This window comes from Oncorhynchus kisutch, linkage group LG3, assembly GCF_002021735.2.
Source record: "Oncorhynchus kisutch isolate 150728-3 linkage group LG3, Okis_V2, whole genome shotgun sequence".
Taxonomy (NCBI): domain Eukaryota; kingdom Metazoa; phylum Chordata; class Actinopteri; order Salmoniformes; family Salmonidae; genus Oncorhynchus; species Oncorhynchus kisutch.
In genome coordinates, this window is record NC_034176.2 from 29,807,112 (window position 1) to 29,819,748 (window position 12,637).

At 43.0% G+C, this 12,637-nt stretch overlaps 1 protein-coding gene across 1 annotated transcript in view; it reads right to left on the reverse strand.

Annotated features, from left to right (window-relative positions):
- Positions 1 to 4,746: 4,746 nt before the first annotated feature.
- The window catches only part of LOC109879871 (rabphilin-3A), a 47,085-nt gene continuing 39,194 nt past the window's right edge, over positions 4,747 to 12,637 (reverse strand). The window contains exons 9-19 of the mRNA XM_020472065.2: positions 11,835 to 12,023; positions 11,520 to 11,699; positions 9,392 to 9,471; positions 9,152 to 9,226; positions 8,782 to 8,891; positions 8,476 to 8,602; positions 8,318 to 8,374; positions 8,040 to 8,194; positions 7,742 to 7,823; positions 7,458 to 7,554; positions 4,747 to 7,350 (exon numbers count right to left, since the gene is read on the reverse strand). Of these exons, the coding sequence (XP_020327654.1) occupies positions 7,220 to 7,350; positions 7,458 to 7,554; positions 7,742 to 7,823; positions 8,040 to 8,194; positions 8,318 to 8,374; positions 8,476 to 8,602; positions 8,782 to 8,891; positions 9,152 to 9,226; positions 9,392 to 9,471; positions 11,520 to 11,699; positions 11,835 to 12,023 (1,283 nt within the window). The 3' untranslated portion in view covers positions 4,747 to 7,219. The remainder of the gene's footprint in view (positions 7,351 to 7,457; positions 7,555 to 7,741; positions 7,824 to 8,039; positions 8,195 to 8,317; positions 8,375 to 8,475; positions 8,603 to 8,781; positions 8,892 to 9,151; positions 9,227 to 9,391; positions 9,472 to 11,519; positions 11,700 to 11,834; positions 12,024 to 12,637) is intronic.

Below are 12,637 nucleotides of genomic sequence, written 5' to 3' on the forward strand. Positions count from 1 at the left end.
ATTATGTCCCACCCAATTCCCCAACTAGTGCCACGCATGGCATTGGCACTGGATGCTGAAACGGTCTCTTCCGAACATTTGAAAAATGTAATTCAATGGATTCAGTCATTATACTCATTATACTCTGCCACACAAGGCATAGTCCGAGCTTCTCTCAGTCTATCCGGCTGGACCAAGGATGTAGGCAAGGTTTCCTTCTCTCGCCACTCCTGTTTGCTATAAGCATTGAACTCTTAGCTCAAATAATAAGGAACAATGTTAATATCAATGGAATAAAGTTAGGAGATTAAATATTTTGATTTGTTTAACAATGTTTTGGTTACTACATGATTCCATGTGTGTTATTTCATAGTTTTGATGTCTTCACTATTCTACAATGTAGAAAATAGTTTTTAAAATCGTTGAATGAGTAGGTGTGTCCAAACTTTTGACTGGTACTGTATACAGTGGCTTGCGAAAGTATTCACCCCATTGGCATTTTTCCAATTTTGTTACCTTACAAACTGGAATTAAAATAGATTTTGGGGGGGTTTGAATCATTTGATTTCCACAACATGCCTACCACTTTGAAGATGCAAAATATGTTTTATTGTGAAAGAAAGAAGAAATAAGACAAAAAACAGAACTTGAGCATGCATAACTATTCACCCCCCCCCCCCCCCCGTCCAAGTCTCAAATCTCTGGAAGACTGAAACAGGTTTTCCTCAGGGATTTCCCTGCATTTAGCGCCATCCATCATTCCTTAAATTCTGACCAGTTTCCCAGTCCCTGCCGATGGAAAAACATCCCCACAGCATGATGCTGCCACCACCATGCTTCACTGTGGGGATGGCATTCTCGGGGTGATGAGAGGTGTTGGGTTTGCACCAGACATAGCATTTTCTTTGATGGCCAAAAAGCTCAAATTGTGATTGTGTCGAGGCACAGATCTGGGGAAGGGTAGTTGCTGACATGCAACTACACATAGACAATAACCCACAAACTATCCAAGGAATATGGCTACCTAAATATGGTTCCCAATCAGAGACAACGATAAACAGCTGCCTCTGATTGAGAACCAATCTAGGCAACCATAGACATATAAACACCTAGACAAGAAAAACCCCATAAACATACAAAAACCCTAGACAAGACAAAAACACATATACCCACCCTCGTCACAGGTGAAGCAAGGTGATGGCAGCATCATGCTGTGGGGATGGTTTTCAGCGGCAGGGACTGGGAGACTAGTCAGCAAAGAGGAATGGAGAAAATTACAGCGAGATCCTTGATGAAAACTGGCTCCAGAGAGCTCAGGACCTCAGACTGGGATGAAGGTTAATGACAAAGCAAACTATTTTTTTGCTTTGTCGTTATGGGTTATTGCGTGTAGATTGATGAGGGGAAAAAACAATTACATCCATTTTAGAATAAGGCTGTAATGTAGCAGCCGGCTCCCAAGTGGCACAGCGGTCTAAGGCACTGCATCTCAGTGCAAGAGGCGTCACTACAGTACCTGGTTTGAATCCAGGCTGTATTTACATCCGGCCGTGATTGGGAGTCCCATAGGGCAGAGCACAATTGGCCATCGTCGTCCAGGTTTGGCCAGGGTAGGCCGTCATTGTAAGTAAGAATTTGTTCCTAACTGACTTGCCTAGTTAAAAGATTTTGGAAAAGTCACAAGGTCTGAATACTTTCCGAATGCACTGTATTTATGCAGTGTCAAGTAGAAACATAACCAACCCTGTTGCATGTACTTGCTTTACCCTGTAATTTAGAATAAAGTCAATTAACAGCAGTTTGTGGGAGAAATTGCTGCCGGTTGGAGAAATCAGAGAAGCCTGCCGACTGGGCACAGACGTCAATTCAACGTTGTTGGACACCTGTTCGTCGAACATCTCATTCCAAATTTATGGGCACTAATATGTAGTTGGTCCCCCCTTTGCTGCTGTAACAGCCTCCACTCTTCTGGGAAGGCTTTATACTAGATGTTGGAACTTTGCTGCAGGGACTTGCTTCCATTCAGCCATAAGCGCATTAGTGAGGTTGGGCATTGATGTTGGGCAATTAAGCCTGGCTCGCAGTCTGCGCTCCAATTTAGGCTCTGTGCAGGCCAGTCAAGTTCTTCCACACCAATCTCAACAAATAATTTCTGTATGGACCTTGCTTTGAGCACAGGGGCATTGTCATGATGAAACAGGAAAGGGCCTTCACCAAACTGTTGCCACAAAGTTGGAAGCACAGAATCGTCTAGAATCGTCCCAGACCATTATTCCTCCTTCACCAAACTTTACAATTGGCACTATGCCTTCGGGCAGGTAGCCAGCCGTCTCCTGGCATCCGAAAAACCCCAGATTCGTCCGTCGAACTGCCAGATGGTGAAGTGTGATTCATCACTCCAGAGAACGCGTTTCCATTGCTCCAGAGTCCAATGCCTGCAAGCTTTACACCACTCCAGCCGACACTTGGCGTTGCGCATGGTGATCTTAGGCTTGTGTGCGACTGCTGGTCCATGGAAACCCATTTTATGAAGTTCCCGACGAACGTTATTGTGCTGATGTTACTTCCAGAGGCAGTTTGGAACTTGGTAGTAAGTGTTGCAACCGAGGTGCTCCCGCTCTGTGAGCTTGTGTGGCCTAACACTTTGCAGCTCATTGTTGCTCCTAGACGTTTTCACTTCACAATAACAGCACTTACAGTTGTCTGGGCTGCTCATTCATTTGATGAACTGACTTGTTAAAAAGGTGGCATCCTATGACGGTGCCATGTTGAAAGTCACTGAGCTCTTCAGTAAGGCCATTCTACTGGCAATGTTAGGCTATGGAGATTGCATGGTTGTGTTGCAGTACTTGACACACTCACACCGGTGCGCATGGCACCTACTACTACTATACCCCATTCAGAGGCACTATTTTGTTTTTCATATTCACTCTATGAATGGCTCACATCAATACCATTTTCACAGAAACCCTAGACCCACTACAATTTGCATACTGCCCCAACAGATCCACAGATGATGCAATCTCTATTGCACTCCACACTGGCTTTTCACACCTGGACACATGGAACAGCTATGTGAGAATGCTATTCATTGACTACAGCTCAGTGTTCAACACCATAGTGCCCTCAATGCTCATCACCAAGCTAAGGACCCTGGGACTAAACACCTCCCTCTGCATCTGGATTCTGGACATCCTGATGGGCCGCCCCCTGGTGGTAAGGATAGGAAACAACACATCCGCCACGCTGATCCTCAACACGGGGTCGCTCAGGGGTGCGTGCTCAGTCCCCTCCTGTACTCCCTGTTCACTCATGACTGCATGTCCAGGCACGACTCCAACACCATAATTAATTTTGCTGACGACACAACAGTGGTAGGCCTGATCACTGTCAACGATGAGACAGCCTATAGGGAGGAGGTCAGAGACCTGGTAGTGTGGTGCCAGGACAACAACCTCTCCATCAATGTGAGTAAGACAGAGGAGATGATCATGGACAATAGGAAAAGGAGGGCCGCACAGGCCCCCATTAACATTGACGGGGCTGTAGTGGATGGAGCAGGTTGAGAGCTTCAAGTTCCTTGGTGTCCACATCACCAACAAACTCACATGGTCCAAGCATACCAAGACAGTCGTGAAGAGGGCACGACAAAACCTATTCACCCTCAGGAGACTGAAAAGATTTGGCATGGGTCCTCAGATCCTCAAGAAGTTCTACAAATGCACCATGGAGAGCTGACTGGTTGCATCACCGCCCGGTATGGCAACTGCTCGGCCGCCGACCGCAAGGCACTACAGAGTGTAGTGCGAACAGCTCAGTACATCACTGGGGCCAAGCTTCCTGCCATCCAGGACCTCTATACCAGGCCGTGTCAGAGGAAGGCCCTAAAAACTTTCAAAGACTCCAGCCACCCTAGCCATAGACTGTTCTCTCTGCTACCGCACGGCAAGCGGTACCAGAGCGCCAAGTCTAGGTCTAAGAGACTTCTAAACAGCTTCTACCCCCAAGCCATAAGACTCCTGAACAGCTAATCAAATGGCAATTGCATTGCACACCCTTTTACGCTGCTGCTACCCTCAGTTTATTATCTATGCATAGTCACTTTCACTCTACCTACATGTACATATTACCTCAATTACCTCAGCTAACCGGTGCCCCTGCACATTGACTCTGTACCGGTAGCCTCACTATTGTTATTTTACTGCTGCCTCCTTAGTTATTTGTTACTTTTATTTCTTTTTTTTTTTTTTGTATTTGTTTTGTTTTTCTTTGTATTTATTCTTTTGTATTTGTTTGTATTTATTTGTTTTTTGTGGTTTTTGTTAACTTACCAGGTATTTTTCTTAACTACGTTGTTGGTTAAGGGCTTGTAAGTAAGCATTTCACTGTAAGGTGAAACACCTGTTGTATTCAGCGCATGTGACAAATAACATTTGATTTGATTTGAATTGAATGGCACACATACACAATCCATGTCTCAAGTCCTAAAAATCCTTCTTTAACCTGTCTTCTCCCCTTCATCTAGACAACAAGTGACATCAATAAGGGATCATAGCTTTCACCTGGATTCACCTGGTCAGTCTATGTCATGGAAAGAGCAGGCGTTCCTAATGTTTAATACACTCAGTGTTTCTCTAAACAATAAGGGCCGAGGAGGTGTGGTATATGCCCAATGGGCTGTTCTTAGGCACAACGCAACATGTAGTATCAAAACCACACACACACACAAAACTATCTCCCCACAAAGACCATAGACGGTACACAAGATAATGATCTCACAAGTCTGACCTTGCTTTTATTGATCTGTGTAAACCTAACTCTTTGTAAAATCTTTACATGCAAACATACACAGGTACTTATATTTTGTTTCTCTCAAGTCCATGCACTACTTATTTACAATTGACATAAATAAAACCAACAAACAATTCATTTAAATAGAGTAGGCAGAACAAAACGGAGAACAGTTGTATCCTCTTTAGGTTTAGCGACACTTACTATCCAGAAAAGAGAAAAGAAACTAATTAAGATTAAAGACCACTAAACTGGTCACAAAACAGAACAGGTAGGCTACAATAGTACCGTAGTAGAACCAGTGAAAACCAAGTGCATACGCAACAAAATAATGTTGAAATTGTGGCTACTGGTAGACAGCAAGACAATACAGTTCAGGAGAGGCTCTCATTGGCTGTGGGAGCCCCTGTTTTTACCCATCAAAGGAGGAGACAGAGCACTTGGTGAAAATGCATCACTCTATAGATGAGATGAATCTCCTTTAATCGTCTACCTTCAGGAACTGGTCGGTGAGATCACCGTGCTTGACTGTTTACGCACAGTAATCAGCCCTCTAAGCATTATCTGAGCTCTGTGTACAGGGTCCTAGCTTTTACTCTCATCCCTGTCACATTACCAAGCTGAGGATGCTCTGAAGAGGGTCTAAAGTAGCGCGCTACATCAATGAATTTATCCATTGTTAACCTAATGATAATAATAGTCCTGATATTCATGCTGCATAAATACATGTATGTTGCTGTGGACTTCAGTGTTTTAAAAAAAAGCATTTGGACCAATGTTAAGGGGTAGAGATAAATCATCAAATTACAATATAATTTGTTTCTTAAGTCAATGTATATATCATGAACCACAAGATCTCTCATGCATAGTTTTTTTTTAGAAACTTGCAAACAGCTGTATAAATGGAGGTCATTCCATGGTATACGATGTGCTTTCTTTGAATTACGGTAATTGGTCAACAGCCGCCCGCCAAAACTTGTGAGTGAACTGTGCAGCAAAAAAGGATGACGCATTAATGGAGGCGGCCAGAGTGGGTAAAGGGGGGTGCATTGTGGGGAGGAGCCGGTTGGGGTGTGTGACTGCTCCAGCCACAGAAAACACAAGGGTCACGAGCACAGTGCATGCAAGCAGCACATTTACTTATGACATAGCCTTACCCATGTTGTCTTATTTAATGTGACTAAGGTGGAGCAGGCTTTAAGTGTCAGTGAAAAATCAGATCATGTGCATTCGATCTAAAAATGTCAGTCAGTAAAAAACCTCAGTAAACATTCATTTAGACCACACCTGTCATAGTATACTTCTCATTACTCGCCAGGGAAATACGGTTTTCCTGTCTCCTCTCTTCCTTCACCGTAAACAAAGAACTGAACCAGATTTTCAACTTTTCAGTGCAAACATTCTCATCAAAAATTGAACATGTTCCCACTACCTCTATAAACATGACTCAAATAAGGACAAAGTGAACACTTGGCATGAAGTGAGCACAGTTTCTTCTAATAGGAGTGCTATCATTCAAAATATTTTAACTGATTCTGAAATAAATACAAATATGATTTACTTGAATTGCCTATTTATATGTAATATATTAAAAAATAATAAATATATGTTTTTTGTCAATTTTTTGGTGAATCATTCCCAGAGTCCAGATTATTTTTTATCTTTAACTTCAGAAATTCTGCAGCATATAAACCTTCTTCATGAGAATGCCATAATATTCATTAGATATCATTAAATAAACACGTGACTTTTGGAACATTTGAAATAGTTCAGAGGGCAGCTGTGGGTCCTCGGTGTGTTTTCATGTGGTTTTGCATGCTCATACAAGTGGTAATAATACTGCATGATGTCATTTTACAAGAAATCAAGGATTACAACCTGCCAGTCTAATGAACTTCATAGTTCAACGGGTGCTGCAGCTGTAATCCCACATAGAATTACATATTGCTTCAACATCTTTTGTGCTAGTGCATTTCAATATTGGTTTTCTTTAGGATGTGTCAAATTCAATATATAACATCATCAACTGCTATGATTATCTCAATGCAACCGTATAATGCAATGTCAAGCTGTTGTTTTTATTATCTTCAAAAGTATTTATTTATATATTTTATTTTTTTGCCTTAAATTGTTGAATCCCTAAGTTGTTTATGAAGGATGATTTTAAAGTATACCATGTTTTGCCTCTGGAGGAGTATTTCCAGATAAGTCTCAGTAAAGGGGGAGAGACATGAGATGGGAATATCACATCTGGGACAACAGGGGAGGATGGAAAGGTGCATGTGGCGGGTTGGGTTGAGGACAGGAAAGAATGCAGACAGCCAGACAGAAAGACTACTGGTTAGTTCAGTTCAATATTAAAGGTTATTGGGAAGGGTAGAGAGGGTAATGTGAGAAAGGAGAGGGGGGTGAGTGTTGAGGGAGAGGACTTTGCTCATTCTAATAGGGGTTAGTTGCTGTTGATAGGATTCTCATTCAACAGGGTGTGCCAGCGCTCTATCTTCTTGTCCTTGTTCTTCAGGCACTCATACCAGTGCTTCAGCCGCTCCCCTTTGGCTGTGATGCCCAGCTGGCACCCACCTACAGCAGACCAACAAGGAGGGAGAGGAGGGTGAGAGGGCTGGCACAACCGATGGAAACTTCAACAAGGTATCGTAGATCTCAAACAGATCTCCTATGGATCGTACCGATGTAATCGTTGGATTTCCCAATGTCGTAGTCCCACACTGAGATGTCCAGGGTCTTCTTAGCCAGGTCGCTGTGCTTGATGTCATAGCTAAATTCCTGTAACACAACAACGGAGAAATCATCCCCCTCACAATATCCAATAAATGTCATTTACTTCGATACACAAATCAATACATTGATGTTTTCACAGGCATTTAAACATTAAAAGCACAAACAAAGTACTGCTATCAGATGGTTACTTTCATCTTCTATTATTATTGCAAGGGACCAACAGGAGGCTGACCTCATTGTACTCTGGGTTTAGGGTCTTCTTCTTGATATTTGTTTTGTTCTTGGCCTTCTTCCCCATATCAGGTCTCAGGCATCTAACACATCATATAATAGATCATATTAGTTTGATGTTGTCATCCTGCATTTGGGGATAGGAAAGTAAATTGCAAAACAGATATATTCTGCTATGCAAATGAAAAACTTTGACATAATTCCATTTGTATTGATTTTGAGTGAAAAAATGATACTAAACACTGGAAAAGTTTTGTTTGTATTCACGCCTGATAGGAAACACAGTGAAACAGACTGACATTTCGACAAATGGGTCAGAGTATCCATTGGCATCCATGGCGGCCAGGTGAACACAGCGCACCACACCCACGAGGAGACGATTCTGCTGGGTGCTGTACGTGAGGGAGATCAAGATACGACCACGCTCTTCCACATCTCCAACCTCCTTCCCACCCTGGATGAGAGAGAGAGGAGGGAAGTGTAACATTTTTTAAAAATCATATCATGAAGACATGATTTGCATGAAGACACGTAGCGGTAATCTACATGCCCACACATGCAGGTCAAACACCAATACCTCATCCTCGTAGAGTGAAATGCCTCGAGCCCCTCCAGCTGTTGCAGTCTTCTTTGTCTGTGGAAAAATATGGATAAGGGTGGTCCAATCAAACATACAAACAAATGGGACTTTTACTGTATATTTATCTAATGTGTGTAGCATGTTAACGTACTCACAGGGACAACTCTCTCGAGACACACGTTGAAGTTTTTTTTCTGGTTGATCTTCAGTTTCTTCAGCGCAATGCGAGTTTCTCCGATAAACTCATTATGCCCAAACTTGTCCTCATCACAGACAGAGATCCTACATCAAACAAGATAGTACATCGATAATATTGGATCATCACGTCTATGGAGGAAATCATGTAAATTAAAACAATTAAGCCTTTAGATAAAACCACGGTAACAAATGTAGACAACGAGACAGGTTATCCTGATGTTTAGTGAACAGACGTGTGTTGTTTCTCTGCTTCAAGCATCCACCTGAGAGTCTTGCGCTGCATGTCCTCGTCTGTGAGTCCGTGGTAGACCAGGGTCTCGTTCCAGGCAGGGTTACGGGTGTTTCTCAGGGTCTTGGTGCGTAGCTTGTTGGACTGCAGCACATGAGAGTAGATACAATAAATAAAGATAAGGAACTCAATCAACTGGTCTAAAGCACTTCTATGTCTGAGGCTGGAGAGAGTCAAGGGACCTTTATGTGTAGTACAATGGATAATCCTTATGGTGGCAGGCTTGAGCTAATGGGCGTGTATCCTAGCATTACACATTTTTCTGAATAATAACACATACCATAACAAATACACAAACATATATTAACTCCCAGGTTGAAAATAAGGAAAGTGAATTCTATCACCTTACTGGCCCCTGGCAATAGATGCAGCTTGACATAGGGATCAGCCAGTCCGTTCGAGTCCATGGGCTTCAGTCCCTGAGGGAAAGACAAGACTCTTTATGTCACCAGACAGGACAGCAGGGACCAGGAGCCCCTATTCAAGATGGAAAAGTAAACTACTGCAGCAGCAGCTTCTTAACACAGGCCACTTCAGTGTAATTGGCTCAGAGTGAGTGAGTGAATGAGTGCAGTAGGTGATACCTTGGCTTTGAGGATGCTGCAGTGGAGACTGTTGTTCTCCTGCTCATAAAGCAAGCTGAACTCCAAGCCGCCCAGAGTGGCTGAAATACACCCAGAACAGTCATTAGATCAGACAACAAACAGTGGAACACAGACACTAGCAGTACATCTAATTATAGAGAGCACTGGGTTGTAAATAGAGTCTAGACTAGGATTGATTCTCAGAGTATCAGAAAATATTGAGAATGTCTACAACCCTTTTCCTAGACAGCTACTGTCCTGTAGGTTTTCACTCCAACTCTAATGTAGCGCACTTGATTGTAATAATTAGCTGGTTGATAAACTGAATCAGGTTAGTTACAACTGGTGTGGGAGTGAAAAACCTACAGGAGGGTAACTCTCCAGGAACAGGGTTGGAGAGGCCTGGTCGACAGTAAAAGAGACATGAGCCTCACGCCAGACGGCAGACCAAACAACAGAAAATCAAGTGATGAACTGATAAAGGAGAAATAAATAAATAATCCAACAGAAAATCTGCAGACTAAATGGACTGTAAACAGATGAAATAGGTTATGCATCCATCCAAAGAAACAGGAAATTCCATTAAAAACCAGCAGAATATCACTGTAATATCAACTAAAGAAAAATATGACTCACAAAGGAATACATTTAGAAAATATCCCACTTCAAACGGAACATGAAAACAGAGAAGTTAAATGGGATTCTATGCATGGATGTTTAGGGAGGGTGAAACTGGGATGATACTAATAATCAATAGGTTTAAATCTATCATCCCCCTCATCTAAAACAGTAAACCTCCAACAGCTCCAAACCACCACATTGTTGAGTAATGGTTGGGAAGCTAGCTTTTAAAGCCTGTAGTTCTAGTGGCCTGTGTACTTAAATCTCTCTGACTCCAATCAGCCTCTTTAGCTATTAGACATCACTGAGCTAATACGTAACATTTCAAATGGCAGGAAAACATAAAGCACAGGAAAGTTGAATATTAGATTAGGGCCAAAATGCACACATTTAATTTTTGTAATATAATGCTATCTATAGTAACTAGATGCAAACAAATAATGTACTTGTTTAATCCATTAGGCCTACAGAACCAGGACATCTCTGAGTAGATTGAACACTGATCTAGTCAGCAGCAGTTGAGCTATTGAAACCAGTCTGTACCACAGAACCTGGCTGTCCTAGCACTGCCAACTCCATAGAGAACCAGAACCAATGCTATTTCTACCATAACATTAGGGAACTATTCAAACTCAAGGGAAATCTAGATCCCGTCAGCACTCTCTTATCCCAAATAATGTGTTCTGTTCTAAATTCCCGGACCTCCATGAAGTAAATGAATGCCTCATCCCCCAGGGAGCAAGGAAAGACCATTTGAGGAATGGAACATGGCGTACGACTGTCATGACACGATTCCTATCACGCAAAGGAGACATGCATACAAATTGTTCCATTACAGAGTTTGTCTCACTATTGAATTGTTTTACATTCTCTTCTACTTTACTTCCAAGATATTGATTCACATGCTTGGATAATATACAGTCGTTATCGTATATCATCTCCAATACATCTCCATGAATTCTACTAGAAGGATGCATGCTGGCTGCTAGTATTATTAGATGATTGATATGCTTAGAACGCTACAAAGGCCATCGACTCAAAGGGGTAAGAGATCAAGCATGGAGATGCTACAACAGACTGGATAAAAGTGTCTGCTGAATGACTACGTAAACAAATAGAAATACAAAGAGCAGACCCACAGGGAAAACACCGGTTCAATCAACATTGTTTCCACGTTATTTCAATGAAATTACATTGAACCAACGTGGAATAGAAGTTAAATTGATGTATGTGCCCAGTGGGGAGTCTTTATACACTGAGTGTACAAGACGTTAAGAACATCTTCCTAATATTGAGTCTTTTTAAGCAATACGGCCCGAGGAGGTGTGATATATGCCCAGTAAACCACAACTAAGTGATGTTGGTACACTCAGTGTATGTTGACTTAAAACAGTCTGGAAGCCATAGAGAGAGAGATCACTGAAGTCTTGAGTAAGGTGGAAATCCAACAGTAGACACATAGCCCATATTGAAGAGGTCTAGCTGGAAGGACAGGCTGGTCACTTACTGGCCTCATCTGAGTCATAGCTGTTTGCATCCTCCTCCTCAGGCGGAGGGGCTTGTTGTCGAGCAGGAACGGAGTTGTAGGTGGTTGGCTGTCTCCTCTCCTCCCGCACTGCAGGAGGCACTCTCTCCTCCACTGGAGCACCGCTAGTGGAGTAGCCACCTCCCTCCGTCTCCAGTGGAGCTACAACCATAACCATGATAATGATTAGTGTGTTTTTATGTGCTGATGGACACTACATATTTCTATCCTCTATAAATGCTAAGTGTGTGTCAGTGTCAGGGCTGGCCTGGTGATGTGGGTCCATCTTTGCCATACCCTGCTGGGCCGATGCTGCTGGAGGGGGCCTGGAGCTCTGGACTGGAACAGCCTTCTGCAGCGCCACTGGGCTGTTCTGAGCACCTCCCTCATTGTAACCATGACCAGTCCCACCAGTGGCCATGCGAACATCTGACGGCTTAGGGGCCACAGGTGGTTTGCCAGCATGCCCCAGTTCCTCTGGTCCTGCTACACACATTAACAAACACACACACACCAGTATAACACTGAGACTGCCCTGCAGTGGAATCCATAAAGCTCCCTAGTCTCTGTGAATCCTTTTAATGTTGCAGATTTTCCATTGCACAGGCATTGACCTACATACAGTACAACAAACTGTGGCAGGCAACCTTGATCACTTCCTAAAGCCTGGATTTTTTTCTCTACCTTTCCCCCCCAGCTTTCTTTTTTGAGGATATCTTACTGCGATTCTAATGGCACTGCTGCAAGTGGGAGCCGATTCTATACCACCTCTCTTTTCAGAGCCCCCTGGAGGTGCCAGCCTTGCCCCAGAATGTACTTCCCACTGCCTAAGTCAACCCACCCACCCCTGGATCTGGCTGTCTGAGAGGAGGCGGCAGTGCTCATCCTGGGAAACAGACCTGGGCTTTTATGGTAATGCTGACAAATGAATAATTCAAAATAAATGTTAGGAGTGACTGGGAGCCAGTGGAGGGCCCAACATCTGGTGATGTTTGTCTGTTTAAACTGGTGAGACGGTGCATTGAGATGGTGGCTATAAGGTTAATGACTGAATGACTCACCTGCTCCCTGCTGGCTAGCACTAGGAGACTGACTCTCCT